The sequence below is a fragment of the Cynocephalus volans genome, chromosome 2 (genome assembly GCF_027409185.1).
Source record: "Cynocephalus volans isolate mCynVol1 chromosome 2, mCynVol1.pri, whole genome shotgun sequence".
Taxonomy (NCBI): Eukaryota; Metazoa; Chordata; class Mammalia; order Dermoptera; family Cynocephalidae; genus Cynocephalus; species Cynocephalus volans.
This window is the reverse complement of record NC_084461.1, coordinates 96,689,828-96,712,110: the sequence shown is the minus strand read 5'-3', so window position 1 is coordinate 96,712,110 and position 22,283 is coordinate 96,689,828. Positions and strand designations below refer to the sequence as shown.

The following is a 22,283-nucleotide window of genomic DNA, read 5'->3' as shown; positions in this document are numbered from 1 at the left end:
AAGCACTTTGTGGTTAACATTTCATGATGAGATCTCTAAAATAAAATTTGATTTTATTCTTGATGATATTATTTCCATACTCCTAATGTACTCTGTAGAGCAACAGAATAGAACAAACAAAACTATTATTCTCTATTTTCTCAGTGCCTATCACTCTCCTCCTCTACATGTGGCTTTCCTTTTGACATAATTAGAAACTCTGAGTGTGGAAAGGGAAATGTATTTTTGTCTGAGTAAAGTACCTTAAATGCTATCACTAGAATGCCAGTGTAACAGATGCATTGTTTTAAGGGAGCAAAATAATATTTGTGGTGCCTTTACAAGGCACCAGGTACTGTGCTAAGTATCTTATATATATTAACTCATTTAAGCCCCACAGGTCTCCTACCACTATCACCACCCATGCAGACCAGGGACCTGCATCTAAACAGGATAAAAAAGGGCTGGTAGTGGGTGCAACATGAGTGAGCTTAACCCAGAGGCTCTGCCATTTCCACGTGTTGTGATCTCTCTAAAATTAAATATAAACAGCAAACTGACATCTGTTGAAGAACTTTTGTGGGCTAGACACTGTGCTAGAAAATAAATTCAATTTTTGTGTTTAATCTTTACAATAACCCTGTGAAAGGGACTATTATTACCATTCCATTTCAGGGACAAGAAAACATGCTCGGTGAGGTTAAGTAACTTGTGCAAGATCACACAATTAGTGAGTGGGAAAATGTGGGTATTCCCACTTAGTCCCTTTCTCCACATACTACATCAGTCCTTCTTAAACTTCATCTTTGAAGTTTAAAAATAAGTTATCAAAACAAGTTAAATATTCACAGCTCAAAGATAACGTGGCAACATCTTAAAAACAAGAGAGACAGAGCAGAAAGAATTTGCTGCAAACTGTGCTGCAATGGCTCAACATCCTATTTCTTTCTCCCTTTTACTCTCATGTCAAGAATGATGGGAGTTAGCTCAAATTTTGGTGTGTTTGCTACATCTTCCTAACTATTGATGGAAAATTCAGAGGCTTCTTTTTCTTTTGTATTGCTACTATGTCCTAATTCCTTGGGGGATTTCCCCTTGTGCTGATTTATCCATCTTCTTTCTTCCAACCTGCGTTACTGCTGGTTTTTACCATCTTTATGCCCAATAGAAAGGCAAAGGGTAAGCATCTGTCTCTGCCCGTGGTTAGAACAAGTATGTGAGAGAAATATTTTTCAAGAATACCACTTTTCCAGCTTTAATACAAAATCACTAAAATTAACATAGAAATTTTAAAAGCTGTTATTTATTTAATAAAAAATAAATGTTAAGTTTCAATAATGCAGTAGTAAAGGAAACCCTGACTATTGATAGCCTACATAGGCATTGCTAAAATGTGTACATAATGCTTAAAAGCGGAGTTTCAGGTAATGTTTATTGGCAGGCTAAATACAGTTGACCTGAACAACACAGGTTTGAACTATGCAGGTCAACTTATTTGCAGATTTTTTTCAATATTGTGTAGTACTGTAAGTGTATTTTCTCTTCCTTATGATTTTCTTAATATTTTCTTTTCTCTAGCTTACTTTGTTGTAAGAATACTGTATATAATACATATAGCATACAAAATATATGTTAATCGACCATTTATGTTATAAGCAAGATCAACAGCAGGCTATTAGTAGCTACGTTTTGGGGAAGTCAAAATTTATGCATAGATTTTTGACTGGGGGGGTGGTGATGGATAGGGGTCAGCATTTTTAACCCTTGTGTTGTTCCAGGGTCAAAAGCAGTAGTAAATTTATAATTTTAGAATCTTTTGTAAGGGGTGGTCATTAATATTTTGTGTAAGTCAGCTCTCAAGAAGAATATTAGAATAATGGCTTTAAGAGAAGAAGGAAGATGACTATAGAAGTATAATCATATTATTTGACAAATTTGCTAATATAAAAGTAACTATACAACCAAATTATTTTTGGCATGGCAGAAGTTGGGTGGAGTCTTCCTGTGTTGCTGGTGAGAGTTGCTGCAAAGGCCAGAGCGGTAGTGCTGTCTCCTAGGGAAGCCCTGAAAGGAACTGATACCTGTTGAATTTCTCATTCTGTCTTCCAGACATATCATCCTGTGTGGTCTAGGTTCACCCTCACGAAACTTTGAAAGGTAGTTATTATTCCCTTATCACTGATGAAAAACAAGACAGAACAAAACTAAACACAAAACAGGTCTGGAGAGATTAACCTAATTTCCCAAGTTGGCATTCTCAAGTAGTAAGTGGAAGAGCCAGAACTGATTTCAGATTTTTCAAACTGTAGAGCTCATATTCCTTCCTGGCTACTTCCTGCAAGAAAAGAAACAAACACATAAAATCTTTTATAGATAAAAATGTGCATTTGACTGCGATTTGAAACTGTATTTCTGTAAGCTGAAGGCCTGGGACACAAATGAGGGATGGGAATTTACCTGTGCTTCCAACAAGAGAATGATAGTGAAAGATGTGGGAGTGCATTCATTTAGCTGAGAGAGCTGGCATCTGGATCTGCAGCCTGTCCTCTCTCGGAGGGAAGAAAGACAGTAGTCACATGAGAGCCTCATGATTCTATAATACAGGGTAATGCTAACTTCATCACAATGTATTTTGCCAGAAACTATGTCATGAAGAGACATTATTTTTGATCATGTTTGTTTATTCACTCATTTATTTATTCATCCATCTCCTATAATTGAAGAGCTCACTATAATAGCTCATATTTATGCAATACTGTATGTTGCTATTGATTTTGAAGTACCTTTTCTTATGAAAAATTGAGCCAGGGGAGGTAAACAGAATAAACAGCACAGGTATTGTGATTACCATTTTACAGATGAAGCTGCAGACTTTGAGGTGTTAAATAATATCCTCAAAGTCACAGCAGCTACTAAGTGTCAGAGACAGTTTAACTTCTTGTTTCATATTGAATACTCTTTCCATCATTTCTACCTAGGTAATAAACAGGATGCTCAACTCAACTGGGAATAGTGTAAGCATAATTGTGTGCTGATTCCAACATCTCTCCAATCTCCTATCCCCACCCCAGTCCTGGTAACCACCATTCTACTCTCTACTTCTATGAAATCAATATTTTTAGATTCCACACATAAGTGAGATCATTCGGTATTTGTCATTCTGTGCCAGGCTTGTTTTACTTAACATAGTTCCTCCAGGTTCATCCATGTTGCAGCAAATGACAACATTCTCTTCTTTTTTTAAGGCTGAATAGTATTCCATTGTGTGTGTATACATATACATAAATATTATGTATATACACACTACATTTTCTTTATTCATTCATTGATTGATGAGCACAAGTTGATTACATATCTCAGCTATTAGAAATAATGCTGCAATGAACATGGGAGTGCAGATAAGTCTTTGACATACTGATTTCATTTCGTGTGTGTGTGTGTGTGTGTGTGTGTGTGTGTGTGTGTGTGTGTGTGTGTGTGTGTGTGTGTAGCAGTGGGATTCCTGGATCATATGCTTACCGGTTTGCATGATTTTCACCTGATCCTTTTATTATGCTGGGTGTTTTGTTTTGTTTTTTGGCCTTTTTTTTTTTTTTGCATGTTATTCTTTCTCATCGTTTATGGATTTTGCAGTAATCCATATTTGTTTATCTTTTGCTATTTTCCTCATTACCTTAACCTTTCTTTTTCTGATTTTTACCATGACAATGTATTCATTTTTTCCCTCTATAATTTTGTCTAGATAATGCAATAGTCAATCTTTCAACAGTAATTTAATCGAACCAAGCTTGATCTCTTAGAATCCTAAAGAGGTTTAGTTAGATATTCATATGCAGGAAAACATTTTCCACTCCTATATTTTTTACCATGGGATAAATAGGAATCTAAAATGAATCCTGAGTGACTAGTAATGAGCTGCATGAAGATGGATAATATACAATAAAAAAATGTAAAAACTTAAATTGAAAGAGGCAGCATCCAATTTTTTTATAAAAAAATAATTCATAGTATGAATATATTGTGAACATAAAAAAGTATAAAAGATGACATTTTACTTACATCTTCATTTATTATTACTGATTCCAGCCAATGAAAATATGCCTCTGTCCATCTCAAAAGAATTTAAAATCAGTCATGGAACATTATCAAACACAAATAGGAAATTTCAGAAAATAGTTCTTTTCTGAATAAAGATTGGTTAAACATTGTGGAAATTTTGCATTCTTTTCGTATTAAAATATATCCAATTCAATCAAAATCTAAATCCTAAAACATCTTCAGTTTAAGCTAAATACAAATCCCTTGTTTGTTTTTCACTTAAAAATTTTGTTCTATAAAAAATTTTCTATTGACTTCAAGGAAAGTTTAGATTATGCACAGAAAAATATGTCTAATTTAATAAAACATACATTACTTCAACTGATTTCCTAGTTTCTTTTAAAATAAATTTTATAAATCCTAATGAAATTCTTCTGTGGCAAGTGTACCAAATTTAAAATAGAAATTATATCATTGCATTTTTAAAATTTCAAGACTGGATGCATTCATGCTTGTTTGTTTTACTGAAAATCATTGATAAAATTTCTTAAATCTTTTGGAAAATTGCATTTTTTTTCTTATAAAGCTCATTTTTATTTAACAGGAAGAATGCAATATTTGTCAAAGAAAATAAATGTACATCTTAGCTTTTATTTAATAATACGTCATTACCCCGCTCATTTAATTCTAACTCGTTCCTTTTTCATTCCTTTCAACAGGCTGAGTTAAGTGACACAAGTGATCCTTTCACTAGATATAGTACAAAAGTGCCATCAAACGTAGAGAAAGAAGTTTTCTCCAAATATATTGGATGGAGAATCTCCAGTGCACTTTCCAAATTGTTCTTTTCCTCCATTGATGTTCATCTTCTTCCTTTGAAGAAACCATCGACAAAACGGGATCAAATGAAACACCTGAATAAAAAGCAGAAGTCCATAAAGAGGAGAGTTCTACATTTTACTGTAAGGTAAAGTGAAGCACTATTAGTGCTGTTGTTCTAATACATTTCGAAATCACGGAAATTATATATAATCATGAATCACATTATATAAATCAGTTTCTCTTCTTCAGTTCGAATATCGGCTCTACTCCCTCCTAGGTATTCTATCATAATTAAGCTACTACTTTTCAGACATTGTTTGCTCAGGTTTAAAAGAGGTATTATTATATAATACCAATCAATGTTAATATAATTCTTGTGTGGGAAGTGTATTAGATTAAAAACAAAAATTGCATCATTTAATATTCAAAATTTTAAAGTTTGTATTCATCTTAGGCATGTGTGAATACATACATGTTTAATGTGTATTTAATGTATCTAACCTACAGTCTTGAACATAGTAAGCATTCAGTAAATGGTTGTTATGAGGATAATTATTAAATATTATGTTTCAGCTCCTCATAAATGTCTCTACATTTACTTATGAGGACTTCAGGAAACCTTGGACTTAGGAAAGACTTATTTACGTGAATCATTTTCTAATTTATTTGCTATTTCTTCAATGGTAGATTTGTTTCAGACTCTTAGGATTCCTGTTATTATTTAATATACTCAGATAAGGTCCACATGTCACCCTTTCAATAGATTAAAAATAGGTGAAAAACCACTCTCTCTATATACAACACATGCCTTGTTTACATATCTAGACCTTTCAGTAGAGCTTTAATCAGAGCAGAAACTTTTTATTTATTCTTTAACCCAAGTCATTTAAAGAGTATGTCATGTTATATATATATTTTTCTGTTTAATTTTAACAAATTCACAGTGAAGTAAGTTTTTTTATATTTCTAAAGACTCATTTTTTGATATGTTTAATGATCTATTGAGCAGTATGTTCTTGAAAGACTATGATTGACAGAATGCATTTTGATTTTTATTTTACTATTCCCGATTTCTTTTTGCTGATTATACTTGCTGTATCTTGTACCTATCTTATAAATTGCATTTGATTGGCACTGCCTTTGTATCTTTTTACAATCTAATCTAAGAGTCTTTTGTTCCTGGCCCAGTGTAATCTAATCCAGTTAATAAACTTAGTTGGTCTAAATAGTTGCTGATAATGTATCTGTAAATTTAAATTTAACTATAAATGTTATTCTCATTACTGAAAATATACTTTCTTCAGTATTTATTTTTCACTTGTCTAAAGTATTATTGAGAATATTCGAAAATGCAGGCATACCTTGGAGACATTGCAGAATTGTTTCCGGACCACCAAAATAAAGCATATACTGCAGTAAAGCAGGTCACATGAATATTTTGGTTTCCTAGTGCATACAAAAGTTATGTTTACATTATACTGTAGTCTATTAAGTGTGCAATAGCATTATGGCTAAAAAAATGTACATTCTTTAGGTAAAAAATATTTTATTGCTAAAAAATGCTAATGATCATCTGAGCCTTTAGTGAATCCTAATCTTTTTGGTGGTGGAGGGTCTTGCCTCCATGGTAGTGGTTGCTGACTGATCAGGGTAGTGGTTGCTGAAAGTTAGGGTGGCTATGGTAATTTCTTAAAATAAGATAACAGTGGCTTTTGTCACATCAATTGATCTGTAGCATGCAATGCTGTTTGATAGCATTTTACCCACAGCAGAACTTCTTTCAAAATTGGAGTCATCATCTCAAACCCTGCCACTACTATATCAACTAAGTTTTTGTAATATTCTGAATCCTTTGTAGTCATTTCAATAATGTTCACAGCATCTTCACTAGGGATAGATTCTATCTCAAGAAACCACTTTCTTGGCTCATGCATAAGAAGCAACCCCTCATCTGTTAAGGTAGGATCATGAGATTGCAGCAATTCAGTCGCATCTTTGGGCTCCACTTCTAATTCTAGTTCTCTTGCTATTTCCACCACAAGTGCAGTTACTTCCTCACTAAAGTCTTGAACCCCTCAAAGTCATCCATGAGGGTTGGAATCAACTTCTTCCAAACTCCTGTGAATGTTGATATTTTGACTTCCTCTTGTGAATAGTGAATGTTCTTAATAGCATCTAGAATGGTAAATCTTTTCCAGAGGGTTTTCAATTTACTTTGCCCAGATTTATGAGAGGCATCAGTATCTATGCCCGTTATAATCTTATGAACTGTATTTCTTAAATAAGACTTAAAAGTAAAAAAATGACTCCTTGATCCATGGGCTGCAGAACGGAGGTGTTAGCAGACATGTAAACAACATTCATCTCCTTGTCTCTCTTGATCAGAGCTCTTGGGTGACTAGTTGTACTGTCAACAAGCAGTAATATTTTGAAAAGTTAGAGTTAGCTTGTGTGATTCTTACAACAACAGCTTATTTGTATGCTCACATCACTTTAACATTGTAAATTAACTTTAGAAAAATTAACAACTCCATGATGTTGAGAATTAACATCCGTAACAATATAGCAAGTATTTTCATTTATTCAAATTTTTCTTTGAGTTCTTCAGTAGTTTAGATGTTTTCATAGAAGTCTTGTATTTTTCTTGTTAAGTTCACTCCTAGGTATTTTATCTGTTTTGTTGCTAATATAAATTAATCTTTTCTTTTCTAATCTTTTCTCCAAATGTAGCTTGTCACAGGTTGCCCTTATATATGTTCAAAGTACTGCTTTCTACATATAAATTTGCACGCTATTATCTTAGTAAATGCACTTATTGAATTTGGGTTTTTTGTATTCACAATTTTATCAGGTACAAATCGTTTATTTTCTTTTTCTTGATTTATATACTTTAACTTCTTTCTCTTTTGCATTTTATTGGCTCGCTATTCCCAGTAAAATACTGGTTAATAATAGTGAATGTGGGCATCTTTTCTTTTACCTATTACAGACAAAGCTTCTAGTATTTCCCAGTTAATCCTGGTGCTTGTTTTAGGACTGAGAAAGATATATTGTCTCATGTTAATTGAGAATTTTTGTAAAAAATGTTTGGGCTATCTACAAGAAATTCACTTTATATTTATGGATATATGGACTAAAAGTGAAGAGATAGAAAAGGATATTCCATGTAAATGGTAACCAAAAGAGAGCAGAGGTAGCTATACTTATATCAGACAAAACAAGCATTAAATCAAAAACTGTCAAAAAAAAAGACAAAGAGGTTATTACATAATGATAAAAGAATCAGTCTACTAGGAAGATGTAAAAATTATAAATATATGTGCACCAAAATATATAAAGCAAATACTGACAACATTGAAGGCAGAAATAGATAGCAATACAATCGTAGGAGACTTCAGTACCTCACATTCAATAAGGGTTAGAACAACCGAACAGAAGAGCAGTAAGGAAACATGGGATTTGAACAACATTATAGGCCAAATGGCCCTAACAGACATAAGGAACATTCTACCTAGCAGTAGCAGAATACACATTCTTCTCAAGTGCCATGGAACTTTCTGTAGGATAGATCACGTTAGATCACAAACAAGTCTTAACAAATCCAAGAAGGTTGAAATTATACCAAGCTTATTTTCCAACCAAAATGTAATGAACTGAACAATGAATAGAACAAAAACCAGAAAATTCAAAAATATGTGGAAACTAAACAACACACTCTTGAGAAACCATTGAGCCAAGGAATAAATCAAAAAAGAGATTAAAAAATACCTTGAGACAAACAAAAATGGAAAACCAACATACTAAAACTTATGTGGCAAAAGCATTATTAAGAATGACATTCATTGTGATGAATGCCTATATTCAACAAGAAAAAAGATCTCAAATAAACAACCTAACTTCACACCTCAAGGATCTAGAAAAAGAAGAAAAAAACTAAGCCCAAAGTTAGCAAAGAGAAAGAAATAACAAGATTTGAGCAGAAATAAAGGAAACAGAGAATAGAAAAACTATTAAAAAACTGATAGTTTTTTGAAAAGATAAAATTGACAAGCCCTTGATTTTCTAACTAAAATAGGGAAAGCAAATTCAAAATCAGAAATGAAAGAGGAGATATTGTAACTAAATATCACAAAAATACACTGGATAATAACAGACAACTATGAATAATTTTACATGCCAATAAACTGGATAACCTAGAAGAAATGAATAAATTCCTAGACATATACAACTTACCATGACTAAACCATGAATAAATACAAAGTCTGAACAGACCTATAACTAGTATGAAGATTGAATCAGTAATCAAAAACCTCCCAACAAAGAAAAACCCTAGACTGGTGAATGGCTTTACTGCTGAATTCTAGTAAACATTTGAAGAAGAATTAATACCAATTCCTTTTAAACTGTTCTGAAAATTGAATAGTAGAGAACACTTCCAAACTTGTTTTAAGAGGCCAGCATTACCCTGATACCAAAGCCAGACAAAGATATCACAAGAAAACTGTAGGCCAATAACCCTGACAAATATAAATGCAAAAATCCTCAACAAAATTTTTAACAAATAGATTTCAGCATCATATTGAATTTCACCATGATCAAGTGAATTTTACCCCTGGCATGTTAGGATGGTTCAACATACAAAAATCAATTAATGCGATATACCACATTTACAGAATGAATGATGAAAATGACATGATCATCTCAATAGATACTCAGCAGATACTATATGGTGTATAGACTAGCCATCCCCAGTGAGCCCTACCCAAATTCCTGACCCACAGAATTGGGACAGCAGATGACCATTGTTCTAAGTAACTAAGTTTTGGGGTAGTTTCTCGAGCAGCAATACGTGGTATATCAAAACTCTTCTTAGTCATTATATAATGGTTTAATAATGTGCTGCTGGATCCTCTTGCTAATAATGGATCTAGAAATTTTGCATCAGTAGTCCTAAGTGAAGTTGACTTATATTTGTGTTAGTTTTGTTCAGTCCTTGTCAAGCTTTGTTGTTATTGTTATTCTTTGGAAGTTCCCTTCTTTTTCTATGTTCTAAAATAATTTCAGTAATTTGGAATGATCTACTCTTTCAAGCCATGGTAGAATTACCTCTTAAATAATCAGTACCTTATGCCTCTTCTAAGGGGTAGTTCCTTGTCAATTTTCCCCCCTGTGGCTATTGTCAAGGCTGATGTTCAGTCAGAATGCACATGTACAGCTAGATCAGTTACTATTGTTTGAAGCCTCTGAAATAAAAGTATCTGGAGTATCAATCCTGAATATTAGTCTCTTTAGAGCTTTCTTTCTTCTTAAGTCAATTTTAGTAAATTATATTTTCTTCAAGTATTATTTATTTCACCCCATTTTTCAGAATTTATTTGGCCATAATTAAACAAGGTAGTGTCTTACTATTTCTATAATTCTCTCTGCTTCTGTGGTTATTTCCCTCTTAACCATTCTTATTTGTGTTTTTGCATTTTGTCCCTTTTGTTCTCCATAATTTTTATAGCTAGCATTTTATCTGTTTCATGTTATTCTTTCAATGAACCAGCTTTTGGGTTTTAACTCATGTTATTTTGTTCATATCTACATGAGTTTGTTTCTTTTCTCTGATCTATTTTTTGGTTCATTTTCTAATTTTTTGAAGATGATGCTAAATCATTGGTAAAGCTTTGTTCTTGGCATTGGTCTAAATTATTATTTGAGTTCCAAAATCATGGGAGTGTTGCTTCCAGAAGGCACACTTTATGGCAGGTGTGATCATTGGGTCCTGCAAGGGCAGTAGCAGTATTTCCTTTTGTGTATACAAATAGTCAACAGAAAAATGCTTGAGAAGAGTTTTGACATAGTTTTAAGTAATTTTTAATTAATTCTAAAATCAATGTGGAAGATATGTAGATTTGGGATTAAGGATCACACATTCTAGACTTTAGTAGTCTTGTGAGCAGAAATGTTTATTACAAGAATATTCATTGAACACTTATTATACATCTGTATAAAATTGTAACATAATCAAGGGATAGTAAAATGTCACCTTTAAATGTCACAGGTATTGGGATTTACTTTAGAATTCCCAAATGTATTTGTACATTCTCAAGGACCACAGACTTGAAAGAATAATCAGTATGAAGCCACAGAGAGGACATTAAAGTGTATTTTGTTTTCGTATCATGGATAGTTAAAGGAAGAGATAGCAAAAAGAAATAGAATGATAGAACTGAATATTAACAAAAAGAGATTAAAGAACAGCAGGGAAAAGGGCAAATACACGGTAAAAATGCAGGTGGAGATGAAAGGTGCCTACTGCAACACAGAGAGGAAATTAAAGAGAGAGAAAATGAGACATTGGCATTACTTAAAAAATAAAAAAAAAGTAGCAAAGTGGAGAAATAAAAGTAATAAGCAGAAAGAAAGATGAAAGAGACCAAAAGAAAAAGGAGTAGATATAAGTAAGGGGAGAGACAGCCTGAAAATGAAAGGTACAAATAGAGGAGTAGGCACAGGGTTGGGAGAAGGGAAAGAGAATATGCAAAGTCAGAGAAGAATGAGACAGACGAGGAGCCGATGGGGTTAGGACCCAAAGAGTACTGTAGATTTTGAAGAGTTAGTAAATTAAACTTCTCATCAGAGCTTACCATTCATTAAATGACAACCATTCATCACTGGTCTTTGAAAAAATGAAAACAATGTCACCTGCTTATCCATTATTTCACAGCTCACTGCAGGCTCTAGCAATTAAATTTGGTATGTCTGTCCTGAATACGAGAGCCTGGCAGCACAGCACCCTGAGACTCCCTCCAGCAAGAGTACCTCCGTGTTGCTCCACGGGGCAGCACTCTCACTGCACCACTCATGCTGTGGTGTGGGTGAGCATGGCCCCCTCGAGTTGCGGATCCTGCCAGCTCCAGTTAGGGGCAAGCTAATCTCTGGGGAAAACAGAGGTGAGTGGAGTAGTGCTACACCTTGATGACATAAAGACAAAGGCTAGGTCTGACCTGGCTGAACAGTCTCCACTATCTGTTAGGGGTATGAGTTATTTATAAATTGTTGAAAAGCAACGTAAAATTTAAATCTAAGCTACGCATTGAAAAAAATGTCTCTGGCTCAGTAAACATTAACTGCAGGAAGTTTTATTTCTTCCATTTGCTTGATTCTCCATCTAATAAACAGTCCCACAGCAGCCTCCTTTTGTTAGTTCTTCACCTTCTGCCACTACTGGCCCACAGATGGAATTAATGGAGCTAATGAATATCTGAGCATGCTGAAGCCCCACAGGTCTCAGCACAAAGACATAATTTAAATCCATGGTGTGCTGAGCTCTTTTTTCACCGCTTAAAGGTCTTTATTCAATTGTCACGTCACCAATTCCTCATCTAGGATGCCTAAAACTCTCCAATTTTTGTTTTCAACAAACAGAAATATGAAAGACAGGAATGAGGTCAACATATAAAAGGATTCCTGCAGAGGATGGGGCACATTTAAAAGGCTGGAGGACAGGGAAATTCAGATCATATTTCTCTCCTACCTTGGAGCACTAAAGCATGCTTATTTTAGTGTGAAATTAAAAAATTTACTAGTCAGGAGAAGATGGGAGCTTTCTTACTGATGAAGCATCTGCTATAATTTCATGACCTATATTTTTTTCTCAAAAATATTTTTCCTCGTGTTATTTGAAATAAGAATTGAAAGTTATTTCAAACAGGGAATTGTGGTTTTAGCCTATAAATTATTTTGATGAAAGAATTTTGTCTTTTAAATGTTTATAAACATATATTTTACTCTGAATGACTTGCAGGTTTGACTTCTTTCCTTCATGTAAGTTTTCAAAAGAAAATTGATCATTTTGCTTCTACATATTGAATGTTTTGTTTTGCTTTAAGTTAGTGGAACATGATGTTGGATACAAGTTCTTTTTGCCCCTCAGCATTATTTTTAGAATGAAAAAATCATTATAGTTCTTTACTATATCATAAAAACTGCTGCCAAAAAACCAGGTATATAATACTTCTACTTCAAAGCAGGCTATTTCCCTTTTTTCTCTTTGTCAGAAAAACTATCTTAAGTTTACCTTAAGGCTGAGAACTTAGATCTCTGAAGACCAAATTTTCAAAAACCAGTTTCCACATTATACTTTTGTGCTTTTGAGGTTTTTTATAAGTGCATTTTCTAAGCTTATGCCTTGAATCTCTAAAAACTCACAAGCAACTAATTATTTGCACATTTATAAAGACTAGGAGAATATCAACTTAAAACTTTTTCTCTAATCGTGCCCAGTTTGCTCAAACTTTTGTGTTAGAACATTTTATTCATCAGATCAGCTATCTTGAAGAGAGCCCAGGAAAACTAGCAGGAATGGACTGAGAACATCTATTGCCATTTAAGCAAGAGATTTCATGGTTGATTTTATAAACAGTGTGGCCACACCCAAGGCTAATGCTCCTCCTCTGCATCTTCCTTTATAAAAGGAACTAGCTCCAAAGTGGTAGAAATAGAAGTAGCTAATATTTACTGAAAAGTGGCAAGGGGTGGAAAGTACATGCTGCAATGTCCCATGGGATAGGTTAAAGAACAGGCTTTATTGGAGAGACTTAGAAGCCAATGGCCAGCAAAAAGAAGCACATGGTCCCTATCTCTCATTCTGTCATTGATAGGGGTGCTGGAGTCTGGAGAAACAATTGGACATTCACTGTGCTTGTGTTTTCAGGGAAGAGACCCTGTCTGACTGCTACTCTACCTTCTTATAAATGTGAAAACTTTATAAAAGAAGAAATAAATATTTTGGGCTCAGTTGCCAAGCCATCTGAGGTTAGGTATCACCTGGGTAGGGAATGCTGGAAATGCCAGCTGCTCAGAACCTGGAGCCTGTGGGAAGTGCTCTTAATGGTTGTAAGAGGAAACATGGGGCTCCTCAGGATGTTGGGTTTAGGAGAAGAGACTCCACCCGAAAGGAGACCCTTAGTACCCCTAGCTCTAGCCAGGCAATCCAAGGTGAACAATTCCATTTGCCATTCCACATGAGTGCATTTTATAAACAAGGCACTATGCGAAGCACTACCATTAGACGTACATAAATTATTTCCTCCTTTTTATTAATGTGGATATTGAGCCTTAGAGAGGTGAAGTAATTTGTCCAAGGACTCACAGCCATTAAGGTTCAGGAGTCTGAATTTAAACAAAGGCACTCTGACTCTGGAGTCCACTGCTTTATGTTCCTTCTCACACGAACTTCCTCTGATTTCAAAGCCTTGAACAACTGTTTAAAATAATCTTCAAAAAATTTTTTTTATTTTTTTAAATTTCTGCTTTCATTTTCAGAAACTTATTTTGATTAGGGGATATATTTTTTCTAGGCCTCACACCTCTCTAGTTGATATTAGGAAATCTATGTCAAGGAAGAGGAACTTTCTAGTAAGTTAGTACGATTTTGGCTAAAGCCAATGGAGAAATACATACATATATGGAGAGTTTAAAAAGAAGATGGTCTCAAAGGTAGACTTGGCCTCTTATTTAATGTTGCTGGGCTTGCCTGTGCTTCTAGGATTCCTAAATAAAACACCTTAAACAAATCTGTGTAGTTCTGTTTCATAAAGGAAAAAATAAGTCTGTGCTTACTTCATACAGTATCAAATATATTTATTTTATAGCTTCTTTCTGATTGATTTAGAGTAAGTTACTTAACTTCTCTGAGATTTAGTCTTCTAATCTTTAAACATTTAAAAGCTGTACATTGCTTTCAGGTTTACCCTGAGGTTAGAAGAAAAGAATATCGATAAAGATCCTGGACATGTTAGTTTCTTATCCTTTTGTTCTATAATTTAGTAGATTTTCTAAAATATTTATTTTCTTCAGAATATAATATTCAATTCTTACCTTAGTAAGATTGTGATAAATAATAAGTGGGAGGTTTACATCTTTGTGCTCTTTTTTATTTTTTCAAGGAGAACATACATTCTCATGACAGTTTCATTTTTGGTTGTATTTTGTTTCCCTGATTGTTCCTAGTTATTTAATTAGAAAGCAATTTATATCTGGTTTTGACTATGTCATCCAAGTATTTTAGAGGTATGATGACAAGATTTATTACAGAAGAGTAAAGTAGGGAATGTTGATAGCCAACACTGCTGATCACAATTGATAGCTGGAGAGAAAGAACATTAAATGGTTCTTCAGAAATGGGCTCCAATTTCTCGAGCCTTTGTGTGAAGTACTTGAGTATCAAGAAATTGGTTAGATCATTGGCTCAGATCAGTCACTTGAACTGTTCAAACTTCTAGAGATTGGGAAGACAGATATCCCTTTGACATACTGATTTTATTTTCTTCGAATATATACCCATTAATGGGATTACTGGATCATATGGTAGCTCTATTTTTAATTTTCTGAGGAACCTCCATACTGTTTTCCATAATGGCTATACCAATTTACATTTCCACAAATAGTGTATAAGGGTTACCTTTTCCCCACATCTTCACCAATATTTATCTTTTGAATTTTTGATAATAGCCATCTTCATATGTATGAGGTGTTATCTACTTGCAGTTTTGATTTGCATTTGCTTGATGATTAGTCATGTTTAGCTCCTTTTCAAATGCCTGTTGGCAATTTGTGTGACTTCCTTGGAAAAATGTCTATTCAGTTCCCTTGCCCGTTTTTTAAATTGGGTTATTTGTTCTTGTTCGATTTTGTTTTGTTTTGTTTTTTAGTTTGCTTTTGAGTTGTGTGCACTTTACATATTTTGTTATTAACCCCTTATTGGATATATGGTTTGCAAATAGTTTCTCTCATTATATGGGTTGACTTTTCATTTTATTGATTGTTCCTTTTGTTGTGCAGAAGTGTTTTAGTTTGATTTAGTACCACTTATTTATTTTTGCTTTTGTTCAAATTGAAATGCCATTGGAAGCTCAGAGTTGAAATCCAAATACCAGTGACAGAACCATGCTTCATATATCCATTTTCAATATATGATTCAGTTTACCTGCAGTCTTGCCCTGGAGATATATCAACCCCCATCTTTCTGTTACATTTCCTGTCTTTTCCTGCCTTTCCATTGGTGAAATAGAGCTTTGGTCTGAGCATGTCTGGGCACCTTGGTCTAGGTGTCGTAAATGGGGCCATAGCTTTAGCTGCCACTTTCACTACAGTGGCTTTATGCTTATAAGATAGGGGTCTGCCTTCAATGTGATCATCAACCCTATGAATTCTCCATTCAGAGTGGCATTATGATGTGATACAGAATCTTAAAAATGACACAGGTATTGAAATAATCTCAGTGAGATGTAAAAAGATTCTATATTTTTAAATACAGGTCAACTAGAATCAAAATGACAGCCCTGGGAAAGACAAAAGTTATGCAACAAAAAATAAAAACAAAGTCTACCTGTTTTTGTTTTGTGTTTTATTTTGTTTTTCATGTGCTCTTTGCTCTTTCAAAGAAAAGGTCAGTGTTCAGCTCGTGATGCTTAATTAGAATGTAAACTTGGATATGACATTAATCAAATTGATATAGCCTTCCTACTTTCTGGGCTCTCAGAAAATATGAAGACAATTTGTTAAAGGGGTTAATCCTCCTCTATTTCTAAATAGGTCCTTGATAGGATCAGGCATATGAACTCTTTGAAAACCTTAGTATTCAGGAGAGGTGCTTTCAGATATCTGTTCACCTGTCAGGGCAAATGTTGCTCCCAACTAACACAGATTTCTCATGGATTTAAGTGAAAAGCAGAAAACAGACCTCCTGATAGAAGTGGCATGCTCCTTCAGTAAGCATTAATTAAACACCTCGGTGTTGCAGACATTGTACTAGGCACTTGAAACATAAAGAAAAATAAATCATGCCCAATAGTGTGATTGATGGTTTCTTGTCCAACACTACTGCTCATGTCTCTAGCATATCCATTGTACTCCAAAAATGATTTGAAATTTTGTTCCCAAATAGTTTCCTATTTTTCATGTGTTCATTTATTCAATAATTATGTATTAAATTCCTAATATATGTCAAGTACTATGAAAGTAAAAGTCCCAGATAAAATAGTAAAAATGATTATAGTTTTTTTTTCCCAGTGCTACTTACAATCAAGTGTAGAAAACGAATTAAAATCATACATATAGGAAGTGGTGGATTAATAGGTACAAAGTTATGCTATCTACAATAAGGGAATAAATGTACAGTATATGCATGTATTGAAACAATACACCATACCCCACAAGGACGTACAAATAAATGTTTAAAAAGTTGCCTTCTTAAAAGAGGGGAAAATAAAATAAAATGACACATATATGTGTAAAATCACACATAGAGTTGTGTGTGTTAAATCTCTATAATGATGAGTGTGATGGAGAGCTCTATGTTGATAAGTGTCCTAAGGGAGAGGTACATGGTATATGAAGGCTTGTAACTGGGAAAAAGGATTTGGGAAAAGGAGGCAGTATTCCAAGCAGAGGGAGCAGGATGTGCAAGTCCCCATGGTGAAAGGGACGTGGAACATTTAAGGAGCTAAAAGCACAGTGGTGTGGCTGGGTCACTGAGACCACAGAGGGATGAGGCTGGAGAGGTGATCAGGATTTTCAACTTTATCTTAGAAACTACAAGGAGCACTGAATGTGTTTTATGTGGCAAAGTGAGGAATGGGAGGTAATATGTGTGTGTATGTGTCTAAGGTTGTGACATAATCAAAGGTGTGAAGTATTGTAGCTAAGTGACCTTGGACAAGTTAACTTCTCTAAATATAAATGTCTTTGTCTATAAAATGGGATAATAATTGTTATTATTATTTTAATAAATATATTAAGGTGTGATATAATCTATAAATGTAATTTAATAAGCATACTGATATAATATAAACTTGTATAATAATTATATTACTTATTATTAATAATACACAATCATCATTTTTACTGTTGCCATTGCTGGTTTTGTTATGTAGTGAAAGCATGTAGGATGATATTACAGTATAGCATGTACTACAATCCATGCATAGTTGTTTTTTCAAAATATGCATTTTCCGTGAACTTTTTGAAGACCCCTCATGCGTGTGTGTGCGTGTGTGTGTGTGTGTGTGTGTGTGTGTGTGTGTGTGTGTCTCACTAGCAATGGCACAGTATGTCTGTTCCATCAGTGTACCCAAAAATCAAGGCACAGAGATAGGCATGTCGGGGACTACTTTCTTTTTTTTTAATTTTTTAATTTTTATTTTTTTTTAAATTTTATTTTGTCGATATACATTGTGGCTGATTATTGCTCCCCATCAACAAAACCTCCCTCCCTTCTCCCGCCCCCCTCCCCCCCAACAATGTCCTTTCTGTTTGCTTGTCGTATCAACTTCAAATAATTGTGGTTGTTATATCTTCTCCCCCCCCCCCCCGGTTTGTGTGTGTGTGTGTGTGTGTGTGTGTGTGTGTGTGTGTGTGTGTGTGTGTGTGTGTGTGTGTGTGTGTGAATTTATATATTAATTTTTAGCTCCCACCAATAAGTGAGAACATGTGGTATTTCTCTTTCTGTGCCTGACTTGTTTCACTTAATATAATTCTCTCAAGGTCCATCCATGTTGTTGCAAATGGCAGTATTTCATTTGTTTTTATAGCTGAGTAGTATTCCATTGTGTAGATGTACCACATTTTCCGTATCCACGCATCTGATGATGGGCATTTGGGCTGGTTCCAACTCTTGGCTATTGTAAAGAGTGCTGCGATGAACATTGGGGAACAGGTATACCTTCGACTTGATGATTTCCATTCCTCTGGGTATATTCCCAACAGTGGGATAGCTGGGTCGTAGGGTAGATCTATCTGCAATTGTTTGAGGAACCTCCATACCATTTTCCATAGAGGCCGCACCATTTTGCAGTCCCACCAACAATGTATGAGAGTTCCTTTTTCTCCACAACCTCGCCAGCATTTATCGTTCAGAGTCTTTTGGATTTTAGCCATCCTAACTGGGGTTAGATGGTATCTCAATATGGTTTTGATTTGCATTTCCCGGATGCTGAGTGATGTTGAGCATTTTTTCATATGTCTGTTGGCCATTTGGATATCTTCCTTAGAGAAATGCCTACTTAGCTCTTTTGCCCATTTTTTAATTGGGTTGCTTGTTTTCTTCTTGTAAAGTTGTTTGAGTTCCTTATATATTCTGGATATTAATCCTTTGTCAGATGTATATTTTGCAAATATTTTCTCCCACTCTGTTGGTTGTCTTTTAACTCTGTTAATTGTTTCTTTTGCTGTGCAGAAGCTTTTTAGTTTGATATAATCCCATTTGTTTATTTTTCCTTTGGTTGCCCGTGCTTTTGGGGTCGTTTTCATGAAGTCTGTGCCCAGTCCTATTTCCTGAAGTGTTTCTCCTATGTTTTCTTTAAGAAGTTTTATTGTTTTAGGGTGTATATTTAAATCCTTAATCCATTTTGAGTTGATTTTAGTATACGGTAAGAGGTATGGATCTAGTTTCATTCTCCTGCATATGGATATCCAGGGGACTACTTTCTTTTGATAGCACTTTTAGTTCTAGTGCTTCATGTCCTCCATTCTTAGTTTAGAAAGGGAAACAGCACTAACAGGTTACCCAGATGTCATGTGAGATAGAATGTTCATGCCAAAGACTGCAGTGAAATTAGAAGTCTGAGAGCAGGTTCAAAAGGTCCTCAGAACAGAATTCAGGTGCTCTGCAATATGGACTCCAATGGGGCCTACCAATGACCAGGAAAAGGGCAGGTGTGTAGCATGACCCACTGATGATGCCAATTATAGTGTAATCCTGCCAACAATGACAATTGTCCGGCTAGGGTCTGATGCTCACAGACCCTTTGAGCCTGTTCACAAACCCTTCACTTGCAGGTCTATGAGCTAGGTAACTGGCAAGAAGGTCCTTGGAGCCTTGATTGAAGTAGGAATAGTCTTTATTCTGCACACACACGTCTAGGAGCTAGGCAGTATGAAGAGAAACTCAAAAACTCAACTGCTACTGCCAAAGTCCAAAGAAAAACTGAAACTGAGCCGCTGCCAGCAGAGTAAACATGCTCTATTTTTAGAACTGAGCAGCCACCAGCCTGCTTTACAAACTGCAGAACACACGAAAGCAATTAACTAGAAAGATACATGGGTGCACATGCACACTAACTCCACCCACACACAACCTGTTTACAAGAAATGTGCTGCTCGACCCTCCAGCCAGACCTGAGCGGAGGGAGCCTGACTAAATTATTCTATTTTCCCCACAAGGAGGAAGACACCAATCAGGAGAATTGGAGATGATACCACAAATGTATGAAAATTGTGTGACACTTCTGTTTCATGCATGTCTTTATCACCCCCAAGCTATATTGCTGCTAAGTTTTTAGAATTTCTGCATTGTTTATAAATTTAGCATATGCTAAAGATGTCTTTCTTCCTCAAATTTAAATTTTCAAATTCTAATTCTTTTTATTTTGTTTTTGTTTTCTTTCATTTCCTACCTCCTTTTTCAAAGTGTGTACCTATATCCAACACTAATCAAGCCTTCTGTCTTTAATAAATTGTCATGTCCATTTATCATTCTGAACAGCTTCCACTTTTAATGCTAACTCTGTCTGTGCAATGTAGGATCAGTAATTGCTAAGCATCCATCATATCTGAAGTGATACATCACTAAATTCTTGGCTGTTCACAATAGTTCACTAACCTGAGTCTTGTTGAGCCAGAACTAATGTCAAGCGGTCCCCTTTCTGTCTTTTTTTACCCCCTACCTAAAACTATTTATTTGAAGGAAAAAGCCTATCTTAAGCATTGAAATTTAACTAGACCACTTATGTAAGCAAACCAATATTGTCACACAGAATTCTAAGTGCAGCTGGCTGATAAATCAACCACCTATTAGCATACTGATATCAAGCAAGGAGGGCTTATGATAAGTGAATCATAGGGAAAAAAAGTCACATATAATAATTTCCCTACCTTCTTTTCTTGAGGGGCTACAAACAGCATATGTTGCAGCCAGCAGTGATTTTCAAGTGCCTCCCTCTAAAAGACATGCATTAAAAAAAAATCTGACATACTCATCTTCACAAATTCCCACATGCCTGTGGGTCTTATTCCAGTAATGTTCACCTTCCGTCCATGTGTAAAATCTAGGAAGAAGGACAATAAATGATGAACTCCATTTGGCACTGGACAACTTGTCTGCAGAACCATATCTTTCTGGGGGAGATAAGCCCGCTAAGGGTCAGCAACCTGACACAGCCCTGGGCTTGGGTGGGAGAGTGAACCCCACTCTGAGAACCTGGGCCAGCATTTCTCTGTTCTGCATACCGGCCTCTAAGGCATTTTAGTTAAGCATGAGTTGGATTAACCCAGGCTGAGGAATTTCCAAATTGGTTGTCAGCCTACTGGTGTACTGCAATAGTGGTGGTGAAGGTGGTGAAGGTTAGTAGCCATGGAAGTGGCAGCAGCATTGAAGACAGCTGAACAAGCCCAGGCTCCCTAAATCTACCAGCAAGAGCAGACCCTGCTTCATTTCAGAAGAGCTTCCAACATCTCTCTTTCCTCCTAGCTGTTCCCAGGCATCAACTAATACTTGCTGTCACAGAGAAATTTAAACACAGCTGGTCAAAGAAGTGGCAGTCACACGTTAAGTATACTGATATGAACCAAGGACAGGTTGTGACAAGTGTATGCATATCAAAAGAATAAAAAAGTCGCATAAAATGATTCACAAGCTCCCTTCCCCGTCTCTTATTCGGTTTCATGTACTTCTCTATTAATAATCCCAATGTTGTGAAAACAGTGAAAAATCTCTAAATTCTGCTAGAAATTCATCGATATTACACATGAACCGAGGTAGGCCCGGTGAGTAGTATTACTGTAAACCTTCCACTCCTGGCTTAGGAAGCAGTAACTTTAGCCCTATATTTCAGAGTTCTATTACCACTTGGTTAGATACTTTCAGGAGTATGATAAAGTGATAGGCCCAAGATAGTGATAATTAGGCTGGTAGATATGGAAAAGAAAAATATAATTGCTTTTTGGGGAGCATACATAGACAGTACACTATATATTTAGGAAAGAATATATGTGAACAAATGGAAACACTAAAAATTTCAGAAGAAGGCATTTTCTCTCTTTCCCACAGTCAGGGATGCATCTAATCCAACCTTGACTCGATGGGGTTTCCAGTCATCAGAAATGAAAACTGTTCAGTGTTCACATGCACTGTTGCTGAGCAAGCTTCACTGTCAGAACGCTTTTTCATATCTTTCACCTTTAATTGTAGGTATATGTTACCACATGAATGAGAATTAGAAAAGAGGGCAGTTAGTTTGATTGATGTAGACAGGCAAAGTGGGTAATTCAGACCCCTGAAATTCCCTTTAGGACTTGAATGATCCTATTTGGCTGTCTTCGTAAGTCACAACAGTGGGATAATTACCATATTTTCACTCCAATATGTGGACAACTACCTCTAATACTGTTTTCTCAGC

The 22,283-nt window shown here is 35.2% G+C and overlaps 1 protein-coding gene across 1 annotated transcript in view; it reads left to right on the top strand.

The window, feature by feature from the left end:
* Nucleotides 1-22,283, top strand: part of TMEM232 (transmembrane protein 232) — a 188,034-nt gene that overhangs the window by 70,290 nt on the left and 95,461 nt on the right. The window contains exon 11 of the mRNA XM_063087617.1: nt 4,737-4,984. Coding sequence (XP_062943687.1) covers nt 4,737-4,984 — 248 coding nt within the window. The remainder of the gene's footprint in view (nt 1-4,736; nt 4,985-22,283) is intronic.